Consider the following 18013-nt stretch of genomic DNA (forward strand, 5'->3'; position numbering starts at 1 on the left):
CAGCAGCCAGAGCCAGTCTTCTTAACAATCACAACTATTGCCCACTTAGAACCTTCCACCACCACCCACTGTGACTGGAAAAAACCCTAACTCCTCACCATGGTCTATGGGGTTTACAGACTTGGTACCTGCTACTTTCACTCCCTCATGGACTTTCCCCTCAGCTCTTCAAATGGATGTCATTCAGGATGTCAGTCCGGATGTCGCCATCTCAGGGGGACTTTCCCCATCTAAAGCAGCTAGTGACCTTTCACCCCTTTTTTAATCACTTTCTGTACCACTTCATTTTTAAATACCACTTATCACATATGAAAGGATGTCTATTTTATTGAGTTATCCGTTTCCTGCCTGCCCTCTTCTGCTCCTTTAACAGCTCCGCAAGAGAAAGGATCACGGTTATCTCTAGGACCTACCAAGTACCTATCACAGAGGAAACATCAAATAGTGTGTGACTTCAGGTAAATTAATGAAGCAAATAAAAAACAGTAAATGCTTAACTTATTATTCATTCAATCTCCTTCCTCTGCTCACTAAATTCTTCCCCACAAATAAGAACACAAGCCAGAACAGAAGCCCAACAGATAGGAAACAGGCTTCAGGCTTGTTTATTAGGCTGAAATTCTGAGATACATGAAAAAAGCTCCCCAGGTAGATACTTAGTTGTTCAGTCTTTAATATTCATTTTAGAGTAAGGAAATGACTGGAGTGCGGCAGCTCTAACTCAGAGCTTCTGAAACACCAACCCAGGTACCCTAATGTTGAGAAAAGTAAAAAAGAAAAAAATCTAAAGTCAAAATACAAATACCATAACGAAAGGAATGACTAGCCTTTCATTTTAGACATGAGCTAACACTAGAAGAATAAACAGAACATTAAAAAATTTTTCATTAAAGTCAGCAAAATTTAGAAATCCTTCTTTGTACTTCTGTTTAAAATGTACTTCTATGGCTTTTTAGTGTCCATCAATAACTGTTTTGCATCAAGTATCAGAGATTTTATACAGTGATATTAATACCTAACCTAAAATTATAGACTCCTGAATATTTCAGGTAATAGTAAATATTCAAGGTTACAAATGTGGTATGAAAAATTTTAATGAAAACAATCATACAAAAATTAAATAGCAAAACCATTTAAAATGACAATTCCAACAGATTTGGCTTACTGATATTTCTCTATCAGCTTGTTTTCATAGGAACTGATTATTTCCAGCTGAAATCTACTTACAGGATCATGGTAAGAAGAAATGACAATAAGTATATAAAGCTCATTAAGCCCTGTGCTCAGTTTCTATTGCTCATAAATACCAGTTTTTCTTTTATTTTTACTTTGAAAAGACACATACAAGTTTTACAAAACATGCCAAACTTCAGTTAAATGCTTCTTACACAAGAAACAGCCACATGTGAGGAATCCAGCCCAGCATTTTTTAAAAAAACAATTATATTTTCCTCTGAGGTACCTACTACATAAAAATTTATTTCAATAACTGATAAAAATTCCTCACTAATAAAACAATTTTTGGAATCAAATTATATAGCTTTAGGTTACAATTTAAGAGGTCTTTTAGAGAATAATTATTTTAAAGTACAAAGTTACATGATCAAGAAACCATGATCAAGAAAAGTACCTTTTAATAAGTAGCCAAAACACTGTGACATATTCCTTTTACTGCACATATGGCTCGATTTCATTTTAATTTTGGAAAAAAACAGAAAGAAATTTGGTGTGAAATAGTGAGTGAGACAACTATGTTAACACAAGGAAGCACAATCAACTGACGTGTTACCCTGCCACAGGCTATGCCTTATGAGATCTCTGACAATTTCGGTCATGCTTTCACTATTAAACAATGTTATATTGCCACTTCTAGTATGCTACTCAAGATAAAGCTTAAAATCTGTCCTTCTAACAACAGCTGGAAGGGAATACAGAGATGAATGTGGATGTCTATGTTCTACAGTATACGCTTCCTAATATTCCAGAGTGAATTACTTATCTAAATCCAATCTGAGGTATGTGACCAGATCAAAATTTCTTAAGCCACATCACGGGCTATGTACCATGCAAACGCTAAAACTGCAACTGCACATGCCGGAAGGAGATAGTATTTGTATTTCTGCCATAGCGTAAGCTCAACGGTCACTTCATCTCTTTTCCTGTTCTTCTTCCGACGACCTTTCAGTCTGTTTTCAAAAGCCTCCAGTTCAGCCTAAATCAAAAACCAAAACAGTATCATTTTTATTAAAATCGATATACATTGACTTGAAATTTTCCACTAAGATGAAAATAAATCAATGTGCCAAATGTTTTAATAGCATTGGTATACAGTAAATATACTGATTTTATTTAAAAAAAAAACTCTATCATGGACTTGTATTCAACAAATTCAGAGTTTAGGTACACAGAAAGGGAAATGGGGAGTAACAAAAGAGATTATTGCAGACCATAAGCCTGACTTTGACACTATTTATTTATTTACAGTTAGTTTTTTTTTTAAAGGTTTTATTTATTTGAGAGAGGGGGAGAACACAACTGGGGGTGGGAGCTGGTAGGTGGGAGGGGCAGAAGGAGAGGGAGAAGCAGACCCCCTGTTAAGCAGGGAGCCTGGTGACAATGACAACCAGGGGACTTGATCCTAGGACCCTGAGATCAGGACCTGGGCAGAAGGTGGACACTTAACCAACTGAGTCATCTAGGCACCCTGACACTATTTAAATATAGAAAATCAGGGTGCCCTAAATACAGACATTAATTTTATACATCAACACCATTAATCTACTGAGTTTCTATAATACACAGCTTCTAGCAAGTGCCAAGAGATGCCCAGTGAGAATAAAAATACCTATAATTCTATTTTTTTACAACGCTGATAATAGACATTAATGGCTTGTTTGAAAGAAATTCAAGTGAGTAGGGAAAAAAAATCCTGCGAGATTATCTTTATCAAATATATTTAAAAATAGAGTAGAAATTCTTCAGTGGAAAATGCTTCATGCTTTAAATCAAAATGACAATTTTAGAGAGTAGAATTCTATAAAAACTGGTCCTAAGAAAGGATAACTGGATGATACTTACTGTAAAATGTGGACTTTTATTCTACTGCCAAGAATTTACTTAACTTTATACAGGATAAGGTAACACGATACACTACAGTGCATTGGAACTAAAACATGATAGTCATCAACTAAAATATATATATAATATCCATGCAAGATTTTTTAATTGTTTATTTAACAGAAGGAAATATAAGTTAATATAAGTTAACCCTTAAGCAATGCAGGGATCAGGGGTGCTGACCCCACACACAGCTGAAAATCCATATATAACTTTTGACTCCCCAAAAAGTTAACTACCAACAGCCTACTATTGACCAGAAAAGTCTCACCAGTAACAGTAGATTAACGTGTATTTTGTACGTTGTATGTATCACATACTGTGTTCTTACAATAAAGTAAGTTAGGGAAAAGAAAAACATTACTAAGAAAATCATAAGGAGGAGAAAACACATTTACAGGACTGTACTGTAGGAAGCTACATGTTGAAAAGAAGCTACATGTAAGTGGACCCCCACAGCTTAAACAGATTAAATCTGTCGTTCAAGGGTCAACTGTACAAACTTCAGTAAACACATCCATTACTTTGCTCATAACCACATTTGAAGATGCCCTAATCCAATACTTAATTTAACACATTCATTCTTCAATGAACCAAAATGTCAGAATATTTTCAAGCTGTTGCTGAAATGGAGAACAAGATCAATGCATTAAAAGTAGCCAAACTTGAGAACTGACACAGTAAAATAACTAATGCTTTAATAATGACCCACAGTCATCATTTATAGTTTATGTTCTATACACTCTGTTTAAAAGTTCAGTAAATAGGGAATATATTTAAAATTTCCACCCAAATAGTTTATAAAAAGGGAAAGAAGGTTTACCCTAAACTACTCCTAGTAAGTTTATCTCCCAGGATTCTAGTTAATCCATGTTTTAGTGAAGTAGCTCTGATAACTTACTTTGGAATATTAGGCAAATCAACTTTTTAAAACCATTTAACATCAGAGGTCATTTTAGCCCACGTTTATTGCTACCTAAATTGTTTCCAATGTCTTCCCCTGCAGTCACACAAATTTCAATTTCCTCATTCAAAAGGTAGCAGTTTGCATATAATAATACAACCTTCTTGCTAAGTATAAGCATCTCAAAATGCAAACTGACAAATAATTATATGTCACTATTAGAAAGTTAAACCACTCTTCGGAGTACATGATCAATATGGTATTTGAGCAAAGAGGGTATCAGGAATGTAGTTGTTATTTTCTATGTAGCAAAGAACAAATAACAAGCCTGCATTTAAGAATCTAAAAGAGAAATAAGGCAATATATCGTTAAAGTAAATGCATTGGTTAAGAAACAAAACACTCCTTTTTACAGATAATCTGCAAGTCAGCAAAACAGAACTAAATACTTTTAGGTGAGTGAAGACATGGGCTCCAGGAGATGTCTTAAAATGGAAGCTGTGGACACCTGGGTGGCTCAGTGGGTTAAAGCCTCTGCCTTCAGCTCGGGTCATGATCCCAAGGTCCTGGGATCGAGCCCCACGTTGGACTCTTTGCTCAGCAGGGAGCCTGCTTCCCCTTCTCTCTCTGCCTGCCTCTCTGCCTACTTGTGATCTCTCTCTCTCTCTCTGTGTCAAATAAATAAATAAATAAAATCTTAAAAAAAAAAAAAAAAAAAAAAGGAAGCTGCCACACTCCAACCCTCACCCACCAACCAAATATCACTGGAGAATGGATGAGACTGGCAAGGAATTAAATTTGGGAATGCACAAGATTTCACGCCTCTTCAGAGGCTCAGCATACTTGAGCTGAAGTGAGTGAGTGGCTAATTTTTGTTTTGTAGGAACTATACTATTTTCAGTCTGGGGAACAGCTGACTGGCTCCTGGTTTGTATGTGGAATAAACCTTGAGTTTGCATAAAAACTAACAATGATACAATGGATATAAATATTTTGTTTAGTTACCTGTTGTTTTCGTTTTTCTTCCTCGAGAGCAGCTTTGGCTTCTGCCTCTTTTATCTGTTTATAGATATTTAAAGGTTAATTAACACTGTAATCATCAAATTTTATTTAGAATTTTAACATCTTCTCACCCAGAATCCACTAAGCCATAACAACTTTCAGTAACTTCATATTGGAAATTATCTAAAGACATGTAAATGTTATAGTGAGAGTGTCACCAAGGTTCTAACAGACTGTGAGATGAGGGGAGGGATAGTGTTAGCCTTTATATAAACATTTCAGCTTAACAACTTAATAGATATTAGATCACAATTCAAAGAGCTACAAAACTGCAAAATGAAATAGTGTTCAAATGGATTTTTCTTCTCTTGAGTTACCATACTAAGTCTATAATCAATTATTAAATACCACTCTTTTTCTAGAGTTGAAGTTGACCATTTTCTGTAAATGCCCTATCTGGAAGAGAATCCTCAGTGTTCAGCAAAATCAAGAATTTATTCATCAGTTGGACTGATGGAAGGAAATAAGGACACTAGAGGTAACCCAAACAGCAAAGAACTCCAAAATCTTACTTTGTATTATTTTAACCTAACTTTCAGGAGGCTTACAGTAACATTACGATGGACAACTGTTCTAGAGCACATACACGAACTGGCACAAGGATAGAAAAAATGTAGCACAAACTAAAGAGCACACCTGGGGATTCAAAATAGGCACAGAAGACGAGGCCTTCTTGGGGCACCTGGGTGGCTCAGTCTGTGAAGCATCTACCTTCAGCTCAGGTCATGATCCTGGGGTCCTGGGATCAAGACCCCTATCAGGCTCCCTGCTCAGCGGGGAGTCTGCTTCTCCCTCTCCTCTCCACTTACGCTCTCTCTCTCTCTAATAAATAAATCAATCTTAAAAAAGAAAAAAACTAGGTTTTCTTACAAAAGCAAAAAAAGATGAGATTTTGAGTTCCTTGTAATAAGCACATAAAGTAATGCACAAAATAAATAGGAAAAGGCCATTAATTGACACATTAAAAATGACATTTGTGGGCACTTGGGTGGCTCAGCTGGTTAAGCATCTGACTCCTGATTTCTTCTCGGGTTGTGATCTCAGGGTTGTGAAATTGAGCCCTGCGTCGGTCTCTGCGCTCAGTGGGGAGTCAGCTTGAGATTTTCCCTCTCCCTCTGCCCCTCCTCCCAACAACCCCAAGCTCGCTACACCCTCTCTCTAAAATAAATAAATCAATCTTTTAAAAAAAAAAAAAAATGACATTACCTCAGATGCTTTCCGCTTCATTTCCTTGCATGTCGCGTCACATTCTATTGAAATCTGATTTTCTCGTACTTTGTTGCATTGCAATTCCTACAAATAACATTTTTTTAAAAATTTGACTTTAAAATGTCTTTCCCTCAGAGTCCTAACTGTATGTCATAAAAAAGCAAAATATCTGACAGCTTAAGGTTATGCATATTATTTAAAAGTCATGTTCATGAATATTTAATGATGATATGGTTACAAGCATTAAATGTCTTGATTCAAACAGTGATCATTCCTTTATTTCCTCCTAACCAGAAAGAAGTGAATATCATAAAAATAAATTATGAGTTAAAATTAAATTAAGAGTCACTATCAACCCAGCGTCAATCTCCTTTTCATTCTTTATTTTTCTTTATTGTTTTGTGCTATAAAATGCTTCAAAATAGTGCCAACCAACGCAGCTTTCTGAGACAATAAACTGTTCTGTATCTCTGCTATCCAACAGAGGAACACTGACTCCACATGGCTAATGAAAACTCAAAATGTGGCCAGTGAAATCGAGGAACTGAATATTTACTACTATTTCATGTTGATTCATTAAAATTCAAATTTAAATAGCTTCATATGGGCCAACAGGTACATGCTAATGTGCTCAACATCATTAACTGCCAGGGAAATGCAAATCTAAACCACAATGAGATCATCAACCCACAACTGTTAGAATAAGTATAATTGAAAAGCCAATAGATAACAAATGTTAACAAGAATATAGGAAAAAAAAAAAAAAAGAAATCTTGGACAGCATTGTTGGGAATGTAAATTGGTATTGCCAGTATGAAAAACAGTATGGGGGCTTCTTAAAAAAATGTCAAGTAGATCGAGTAGTATAGGTTCTAGCAGTCTTGCTCCCAGATATATATCCAGGAAATGAGAAGAGTATCTAAGAAATCTCTGTGCTCCAATGCTCACTGCATCATTATTCACAATAGCCAAGATATGGAAACAAGGTATGTGTCCATCAGTGGATAAACGGATGAAGAAAACATGATCTGCCCACCTATCAACCTGTAGTGGAATATTATTCAGCCATAAAAAAGCTGGAAATCCTGCCATTTAGAGAACATGGATGAACATGGAGACAAGCGAGTAAGTAAAATAAGACAGATGTAGATACACAAATATTGTATGATCTTACTAATATGTGGAATCTAAAAAATTAGAACTTAGAAAAGCTAAGAAGGGAATGGAGATTGCCAGGAGCTTGCGGCAAGGTGACATGTGGAGAAACTGGTCACTGGGTATAAATTTTCAGTGATAAAATAAGTCTTAAGTTCTGAGGAATCTAATATACAGCACGCTTGCTATAGTTAATAATATTGTATTATATACCTTAAATTTGCTATGAGAGTAGGATGTGTTCTCACCAAGAACTGGTAATCAGGTGTTAAATGCTAATTAGCTTGATTTTTGTAATCATTTCAGTGTATGTATAGACAATCATCACATTTGCATCTTAAATATATACAATTTTTGTCAACTGTGCATCAATAAAACTAAAAAATATTCAAATAAATAAACAGCCACATGTGGCTAATGGCTACCAACTCATGCAGTTCTAGAGAATTTTCTGGAGAGCTACAAACTTTCCTCTCAATCATTTAATTTTTTAAGAAGTTTTAAAATTTTAAAAATTGGTCTAAATCTTATGTTTGCACTTCAATGTCTCCTTAATGAAACAATAAAAACCGTATCTACTCTTTTCTTGATGATGTGACATCAATCCTATAATCAATTTGTGAACTACTCGAATAAGTGGTCCTTATTTTAAAGTCCTAGAATTTGCCTAAATATTTTAGCTACCTTTTTTTGCTGCCAGATATCACTTTTGCTCTAAGTGTACCTATCTGTATCAATTTCTCCTTTCTTACCACACTCTCAGATACTAACTGTTTTTAGTTCAAATTTACCAGAGTTAAGATATGTGATCATCAAATCCTAATGTGCAAATATACTTTCATGAAAACACTTTATAGCATGGAATTTTATTACTTAAGAGTTTTTTCCCCCACTTCAGTTCTTCATTTTTGGTAAACAGAGTCCTCCAAGGAACAATAGAGTCCAGACAAAGGAACAATAATATATACAAGTATAGACAATAAATAATGTATTTGCAGATATTAAGTCGATCAGCCTGGAAGAATGAACCCACCCTCCCTCATTCAAAAGGTATTTATAAGAGCACCTATTACATGCAAAGCACTGTGCTAGGGACAAGGGACACAATAAGAAAAATAATATAATAATGGAAGCAGTAAATGAATACAACAGCAGCTATTATTTATTAAACATAATAATCACTGTACTAAATGCTATATAAGCATTACCTCTTTCATTCCTTTCAATAAATCTATGTATAAACTCTATTTTACGGATGAGAAAACAAGGTTAAAGACATCCTTAGAATCACAAAGCTTTTAGTCATGAACCTAGAATAAAGAAAACCAAGGAGAAACAGCATCAAAGTCTTCCCAAGAGTCAGGGGAAGGAAGACCTTCCCAAACAAGGAAATGCTAGCACTAAGTACTAGAGCAGGGTTCCAGTAAACAGAACAGTAAAGGGGAAAAACTTTGCGTTTTACGGAAAGAATGTCTACATTGCCACAGATCAGAGGGGTGTATATCATACGCGTTAGGGCACTTAAGTAACAGAATCATAGAGACAACTGCTAGAGGATGACAGTGCAGACAAGTAGGCAAAGGTACCATCACAGAATCCCTTGAATGTCAAGCCTGTATGTGCATACGTGTTTCTTTTAAATGTGTATTTCTTCCCACAGGTGATGAAGAACCACTGAAAAACTTAGATTAGGGATGTAGTATGTTTGGAAGCAAGGAAATCTGTAATAAAGCTATTCTTAAAGTCTAAGAATGAGCTGTTGCCAAAGTTCTACTGGGTGGCAATCTGCACTTGGATAATAACATGAAATGAGAGAAAATCTGAGAGACATCTCTAATTAAAAGTGGCTTGACTAAGCACTGATTTTCACATAAAGATGGTCCAATTTAGGAGCACCTGGGTGGCTTAGTTGGTTAAGCATCTGCCCTCGGCTCGGGTCATGGTCCCCGAGTCCTGATACAGAGTCTCGCACTGGGCTCCCTGCTCAGACCTCTGGCCTTCACGCTGCATGTGCTCTCTCTTTATCTCTTGGATAAATAAATAAAATCTTAAAAAAACAAAAACAAAGAAAAAAATGTGGTCCAATTTAAGTATCTAAAACCCATGGACTCAATTCCAGAAGAGGTCAGGCCTACACATTTAAATTAAGAAGTCACTACCCCAGGAAGTGGATAGTAGGAGCTGTGAAAATAAATGAAAAGCAAAGATCCTCAGTAAAAGCAAAAGATTCTCAAATATTTGTTGGATGGATGAATATAAGAGAGAATTTAAAGAAAAGAAAAAAGACTCGCTTTAGGGGATGACTGTAAGAACATGAAGAAAAAAAGGTGCTGCAACTTCAACCAACACAAAAAACATCAGAAGTTGACAGTGTGATCAGGGAAGTCAAGGAAAAGGAGAACTGAAAACAAACCACTCAGCCACTGACACCGAACAACACTGAGATTTCCTTTGTAAGCTTACATGAACAGTGGCAGTTTGCCCCCGCCAAGCTTTCTTTTTCTTTTTCTTAAAGATTTTATTTATTTATTCGACAGAGAGAGAGATCACAAGTAGGCAGAGCAGGAGGCAGAGTGAGAGGGGGAAGGAGGTTCCCTGCTGAGCAGAAAGCCCGATGCGGGGCTCAATCCCAGGACCCTGAGATCATGACCTGAGCTGAAGGCAGAGGCTTAACCTACTGAGCCACCCAAGCGCCCCATCGCTGACCTTTCCAGTAGTTAGTGTTGTCCTCTTAATCTTTCATCACCACTATTTTATTTTTTTACCACTATTTTATATTAAAGTGAATTCTCTCCAAGTTTGTTATTTCTAACATTATAAGGCTACTTAAAGTGAAGTCACTTTAAGGCTATGTTTTCACAACTTAATACTGATGGCAAAAACTATTTCATAAACAAGAGCAACAAAGGTTAATTCCAGACCATTTCTTAAACCATGAAACTCACTGTATTACTCACATTGTGTTTCTTACACAAAGACCTCAAATCTCAAGCATATTGATTCTATCCAAAAAGGGGCACTGAACTTGATTCCAATACAAGACAAAGTTCTTTTATGAATAAATTACAGAAAACTGGATTGCCAAACAAAGCCAATTTTTAAAATATTTACAGAAATATATAGGCTAACAATAAAATGATTCTAAAAAATAAGACCTTGAAATTCAAAAGGCAAAAAGCCAAAGAACTACCAAAACACAAAGAAAATTTTTACATAAAAAAGTATTTTCAATAACTTAAAACATTTACCTTCTTTATTCTTTTACAAGGACATCTAAGTTTTACCTTCTGGTTGCAATTAAAGGGACATTCACCAGGATGACACATCTCTTTGCATCTGTGACCACAAGGAAGCTACAATAAAATCAAAATAAGGCAATTACATATTTACATTCTAGTCAGACTCTGCAAATTCCCCTTCTTCCAACAACTATTTTAAGAGATAGTCTATTATAATAGGGTCAATCAACCCTCGATAATCATCTAATTTTTAACTTTTTTCTTTTAGATATAAATTACTTTAATTACACAGAAATGTTAAATATTCTCCCCAGTTCCACTCCAAGAGTGTATCTTACTTAGAACACTACTGTGGCTACTTACAGCCATGTGACTATGTTCTGGCCAATGGAATTCAAGCGTAAGTGCTTTTGTACCTTAAAGCATTTTGAGACCACACATCCATGTTCTTCCCTTCTCAGTGTGCTTTGAAGTAACATGTAAACCAACAATGGAAACCATGTGTCAAAGAGAAGCAGCGTTCCCTGACTTACTTGGGTTCCTGAATGACTACCTGGAGCACATGACAACACATCTACCTTGCATGGTTACACGAGAAAGAAAAAACTTCCTTGCTCTTAAGGCACTGTATGATAACACAACTGCTTAGCCTTTTACTCTAAATCATTTCTCTTCGCCACTACATATCAAAACTTATTATAGAGGCAGCCAAACCACTCCGTAACTGCCAAGATGCCTACATGCTCCTGTCTACTTATTTACTATCTTCTTATCCAGTCAAGCTTTCAGATGAAATGTTCTGACCTTCTTTGTATTCAAATGTTATCCAAACTTCAGGAAATGGCTCAAATCACCATAGAAGCATGATAGGAATTTGTCTATATTTAAACAAATAATAGTAACTATGTAAGAAATATATTTCTAAACCATTGTGACATTGCTTATATGGTCTTAAAGTTAAAAAAAAAATGTTTGAACACCTCATAGTTATGTGTCTCTCTAATCACACTGGTTACTGGTTAAATTCCAAAGAGGCTGCTTGGACCTGAAGCCCAGCTTCCCTCTTTACCAACTGTGAAACCCTGGGCAAGTCTCCTGACTTTTCTGTGCCTCACATATAAAACCGGGAAGAATAACAGATTTTGCATAGCTGTCGTGAGGATTAAATGTGCTCGATATATTTAGCTACTTAATAAAATATTTAGCTATATAAAATAATAAGTTAGTGGAGGACATGGTCTTCTATTTCTTTGTATCTCTTACACTCATTAACAAAGACACCTTATAAATAGTGGGCACCATAATAAACATTTGAATTCTCCAACTTTTGATCTTTATGATTCTGCAGATTGATCCTTCTAACTATCAACTCTACTCACCCCAAAAAAAATTCTTACATTTTTTCCATTGCCTTTAGTGTCTCTCTAGTGTGCAATTAGATTTCTTGCTCTTTCATTTTGAACTAAGACATACCAAAACTCAATTTGGACACTCAGACTACATTTTCATCAATCCCATCGTAGGGCTGAACTGCTGGAATGAGTTCCACACTAGCATTCCTGGACCACTTCAGTTTTGTTTCTCTCTATACCTACCAAGGCCCCTAACACTGCTTAATAAGCTCAATATGTTTTACTATGCCTCACAGAGCTGTTTAAAGTCTTTCCTGTCTCTTCAACATCATTCCCACCTTCACTCCTGCTAGTGCCTCTAGCACTACTAGCCTGACTTCATGAAGAAGACAAAACATTTAGCATCAGCTGACCACCTGGCCTCTCTGCTCAAAACATGTCTCTGTAGCCTCTTGTTCTTTCTTTAATCTGCGAGGTAATTACATCAGTCATCTTCTCTAAAAGTAACTAACCAATCTACTTTCAATCAATAATTCTCTTTTTAAAACATTTTATTTTATTTATTTGACAGAGATCACAGGTAGGCAGAGAGACAGAGAGGGGGAAGCAGGGTCCCCGCTGAGCAGAGAGCCCAATGTGGGGCTCAGTCCCAGCACCCTGGGATCATGACCTGAGCTGAAGGCAGAGGCTTTAACCCACTGAGCCACCCAGGCGTCCCTTCAATCAATAATTCTAAAGGGGAATGTGAATAGGGAAGACTATCACAATCAATAAAGATCTTTCTGAATTACATAGAATCGTGGCTATAAAGTTCTATCTCTTCAGTGTGTTGGGGGTTGATGAAAAGCTTAAAATCACTGCTCTCGATATTTTATCTTTCTGCCTCCTAAAAGACCTCACGGTCACTCTTCACAATTTCACTACCATGCTGAAAGTCTCTATCTTCAAAATGTATCTCTGTTCTCTGAATACTGCATTTGGTCCTGTTACCCCATCTAACAATTCTTCCATGAATCTCCAAGCGTTTCACCTTCACTGCTGGTTAGAAGATACAGAAGACACAAATTGGGATGGCCGTGGGGCTCATCACAATTTTCTCATGGCCATGGCTATGTTATCCGTTCTAGTCTTCTATCTGTCGCTGCCTATACCAAGGGAGCCCCTCGACTTAAAGGGACCAATCAGATTTTCTCTTCTGATAATGTGAAAACTAAAAAGGAAGAGTTGGTGGTTTGAACAGTCATCTTAGAGAGTGCCCTGAGCTCTTGCTGGCAATGCCCTGGGGGCTGCCCAGATCTTGTCCTTCCTGAAGTTTGCTGTACAGCATTTCCTTCAGAGTCTATGAACTGGTCTCCAATATCCTCTGAACGTATTTTCTTTCTGTGATAAGTTAATGTAACTGATTACTCTAGCCTGCAAGGAGAACTGAAACTCCTCCAGAAGGATACTGTGCTAGCATCCAATACATGTCTCACAGACAAAAGTAATGCCATTAATTCTGAAAAAGTAGTAAAAATCACTAGTAATCAGGAAAATGTAAATAAAAATCACGTGATGTCACAAGACCGGGAAAAATTTTCAACTCTGACAATACCAAATGTTGGCAAGGATATGCCATGACAGGAACTTTAAAATACTAGTGGTAAATTAGAAAATTTACTGATAGTAAGTTGTATGATTTTGGAAATCAATATGATATTAAGTTGAAATTATACATTCCTTATGACCACGCACCACTATATGCCTAGAGAAATCTATACATGCATATATTAGAATGCACAAACAAGAATGTTCACAGCAGTATTTTGGAATTGGAAAAAACTCGTATCTACCCATTATAAGGCAAATACAATAAACCACAGTATCCTCGTACAATGGAAATAAGACTACAGCCACATGCAATAAACATGACAAACAAAATGGAGAACAAACTAAGGTCACAAAAGTTCATACTTTTGAACTTTAAATATAAAATTAAGCCAACAAGATCGTTTTCAGATACCAGCAAGGAAATAATTACTATAAAAGGCAGGTGGAGGTAAAATATAGGATAGAAGAGGGGGGAACCAAAGCCAGACAAGGACTTTGTTAGCTTCTGAGATGCAGCAATACTATATTTTTGGACCTGTGTGGAGTTCTATGGTGTTGACTTTCTAACTACTTGTTAAACTGTTCAGATAAGTATTATGTGCTTTTGAGTAGGTGGTGATTTCACTGTTTAAAAAAACCAGGTGTGCAAGTATGTGTTATCTCAAAAGGCAGCTTATATTCTGACAGAGCTGAAAAGCAGTTCCAAAGGAAGCTGATTAAAATGCATAATCTATAATGACTATATCTTCATTCCAGAGGTAATGAAGTTTTTCTAAAACCAAAAAAAACAGAGGTTTTCCTAAAACATCCAACCTTGATATTCATTTAAAGATGAGATGTCCTACTCTTTCCACTCAATGTGGGACGGTCTTCTTGTACTCTACTCAGTCCTTAAGATCATTCTATTTACACCTGCATATGTCATTTCAAATGCCTTACCCATAACCAATACTGTCTAGTTCAAAATGTTCCATTTTCATCCCAGTTTAAAAAGCTCTTTAAAAATAATTAAAGAAAAAAAAAATAATTAAAGAAAGCTTGCAAAACAACACTGTTTATGGATAAATACCCATCCCACCATCACCACAGCTAGCACACATATGGCACTCACTATATACTAAGATTTACATGATCTTAACTCATTAATACTCAGCACTCAGAAGTATTACTTTTATACATAAACAATTTGAGTTAAAGACACATTAAACAATTTGCTCAAGTAAAAAACAGAAAAGCTTCACAGGGCTGATAAAACCAAATTCAGAAATAATTTTTAAAAGTAGAATTGTATATGTGGGGCACAGTTTAAACGTACAGTTCTAAATGGTATCTTTATATTTTCTTTTTGTTAAATTCAAACCAGACCAGAAGATAGAGGAAGTGTACATCGGAGAATCAGTGGAGCTCAAGGGATATGTCTATACCACTTCAACAGTTCAGTTTCATTCACATTCAATAAAAACATTTACCAGCTGCCTAATGTGTACAAACAGGGAACAGGATACAAGGGACTGGATACAAGGATGAATATGACATAGGCCCTGCCCCCAAGAAATCTATAGGATGGGGGAGGGAAGAGAAAGTAAATGAGAATTTATCAGTAGGTCAGAATTTATCATAATCCCATACCTTAACTCCAAGAACACAAGATATCTATTGAGAAAAAAAAAAAAAAAAAGATATCTACTACAAATTCGAAGTGACATAGTTCTTGGTTGATCCCAAGCATGACTTGATTCTATAGCTTAGTGGGTCTCAAAACTGTGATGCCAGACAAACAATATCACTATTACATGTCAAATAAGAAATGCAAATTCTTGGGCCCCTACTCCAGGCTCTCAAAATCAGAAACTCTGGGGCAGGGTCTGTTAATCTGTTTTAAGAAGCCGGTGAACTGTTGAGAACTACTGCTGTAGCCTTACCAATGTCCAGAGGCCATAAACTAGAATAAGTTCTATTAGACACCAGGATATTCATTCACCGGGCCACTATTAGACTACTTCAAACTGTAACAGCTACTTAAATTCTTCCCAAACTAAGGCTATTAATGTCAAGAGAGCCCAAGGAGACTCTAGTAATACTCTAGTAATTTAAAAAAAAAAAAAAAAAAAAAAGTAATAGGCTCCAGACTGGCACAGAATCCAAAAATCATGAGCATGGAAAACAAATTTTTAAAAAAACATGATCACCCATTTGTCCCAACAAATGTCGTAACCTTATCACAACTGAATCATAGCCAAGGAAATGCTAAACTGCAAATTAACAATCCCTAAATTTAATTTTGTTATTTCTAACTACAATCTCATACCAAGTTACGGACTCAGATTAAAAATCTGACAGTCTCAACCACTTATTACCTGGAATCTTAATTTGGGTAGAAGAAAATTTATTTTAACAAGGAAAAAGTCAGGATTTGAAGAAATCAGAAAATTAAATTTGAAATATCCCAATGCCCTTAGTTTCACTTATATAACAAAGACAGGGTTATTAAATATAACCATCTATTGCTTGAAATGGTCTTTTTATAATCTTACATAACTTTTAAAATATTCAAGTTCAATTTCCAATAGTTCTTAAACAGAAATCCATAAAAAGCATCAAAAGTTTTAGTTAAAAGAAAATATTGTTAACAAAAAGGCATATCATGCATTTAATTTCTGTTTTTATTTAACCAAAGAGAATGACTATTATATTTACAGCTTTGTCGTCATCTTTCCCTGACTCTAAATAGGATGAGAAACAGATAAGTGCAAAAAAAGCAAAGAATTAAAATAAAAGTGGTACTATTAGTACATCTGTAAGTCAGAAGGATTCCTTTATAAATGTCCAAACAAATCAAATAATTATCACTACCATACCTCCAACAAAAAAGGAATACTCTGACTTTTAAATTGACCAATTATAAGCAAACAAACAAACAAATAAATAAATAAGCTGACCAATTATGGATGGTTTCTCAAATTATCACCGAGATAAATCACCAGTGAATTTTTACCTTTTTACTCTGAACAAGTTTTCTGAACTATTTTTGACACTTTTAGTACTAATACAATGCATTATAAGCATGAGAATTTTTAAAAATAAAACAATATATAATTATTTATATTAATTCAAGATAATAATAATCTTTAAAGTTCACACACACACACAAATACACTTTTTAAATAACCTACTATGGATTTACTGTCTAACTGCCTATAACCTACACAGTTCTTCATCTATTTCTATTTGGGGGAGGGGTAAGCATTAGGTCAAAACTTTATCATATAAAGTACATAAGATACCTTTAAAACTTTTGGGGTATTAGAACCCCCAAATTTCATAAAGAGATGTACATCTACAGTTAGTGTGTATTACATTTTTATAGACATCAATCACATTTTCCTCCCTGCACCCAACATTTCTAGCATGTTCAGAAAAGACCTGATATAAGAAGACCAAGAAGAAAAGAGAAAATCCAAGAGAAACAAGACCTAAGAAATACAGCTTAAAAGGGTTCTATTAAAGCTTACCTCTTTAGGACACTGATTTTTGCAACAACTAAGGAGGTTCTTTTCATTTACATCAGCTGTGGTTATTTTTCTAAAAATAAGAGGAAGTTTTGATGACATTCAAACCGAAGTCCATTTTATAGATTACCTCTCTAAAAATAATTTCAAACATGTCCATAAAATTGCTTACTTATTTCATTTTTTCTTGAAAAATATTTTAATTGTGTATCATCTGTAACAACTGTCTTAATTACTTACCTGGTCTGATATCTGAAACCTTCCAGCCCTTTATCTATTACCAACATATTAAATGCCAAAAGGGCAATTACTGTAAACAGGAAGTATAAAACACACACAAAATATCATCTGTGCCTGGCCTTAATAATTTATGCTATTAAGGGGCACCTGGGTGGCTCAGTCCCATAAGCATCTGATTCTTGATTTCGGCTCGGGTCATGATTGGTGAGGGAATCAAGTCTCAAGTGGGGCTCCACGGTCAGCCCAGAGTCTGCTGGAAATTCTCTCTCTTTCTGTCCCTTTCCTAACCTGCCCTTGTGCACTCTCTCTCTCTCAAATAAATGGGTAAAATATTAAAAAAAAAAAAAGGTAGTCTGCTATTATCTTCCTCTTCAGAGCAATCATTTTTCATAAATATCTTCCTAAAGCTTCCACATAAAAGATTAAAAATCTATATATTACTTAAAAACTGATACTGAGAAAATGCACACCCAGATTTTTTTTAAGTTTTTATTTAAATTACAATTAGTTGCATAAACTGTAAATTTTTTTTTAAAGATTTATTTATTTATTTATTTATTTATTTATTTAACAGAGATCACAAGCAGGCAGAGAGGCAGGCAGAGAGAGAGGAGGAAGCAGGCTCCCCGCCAAGCA

The 18013-nt window shown here is 35.4% G+C and overlaps 1 protein-coding gene across 5 annotated transcripts in view; it reads right to left on the reverse strand.

Moving 5' to 3' along the window:
- Positions 1 to 589: 589 nt before the first annotated feature.
- Positions 590 to 18013, reverse strand: part of NFXL1 (nuclear transcription factor, X-box binding like 1) — a 76887-nt gene continuing 59463 nt past the window's right edge. For 4 of the 5 annotated variants that reach the window (XM_032334234.1, XM_032334236.1, XM_032334233.1 and 1 more), the window contains exons 19-23: positions 17141 to 17210; positions 10696 to 10800; positions 6290 to 6376; positions 5027 to 5080; positions 590 to 2212 (exon numbers count right to left, since the gene is read on the reverse strand). In XM_032334234.1, coding sequence (XP_032190125.1) covers positions 2039 to 2212; positions 5027 to 5080; positions 6290 to 6376; positions 10696 to 10800; positions 17141 to 17210 — 490 coding nt within the window. In that variant the 3' untranslated portion in view covers positions 590 to 2038. Of the gene's footprint in view, positions 2213 to 5026; positions 5081 to 6289; positions 6377 to 10695; positions 10801 to 17140; positions 17211 to 18013 lie in introns of those variants that run through there. The other variant, XM_032334237.1, reaches the window with a different exon arrangement.

This window comes from Mustela erminea, chromosome 2 (genome assembly GCF_009829155.1).
Source record: "Mustela erminea isolate mMusErm1 chromosome 2, mMusErm1.Pri, whole genome shotgun sequence".
Classification (NCBI taxonomy): domain Eukaryota; kingdom Metazoa; phylum Chordata; class Mammalia; order Carnivora; family Mustelidae; genus Mustela; species Mustela erminea.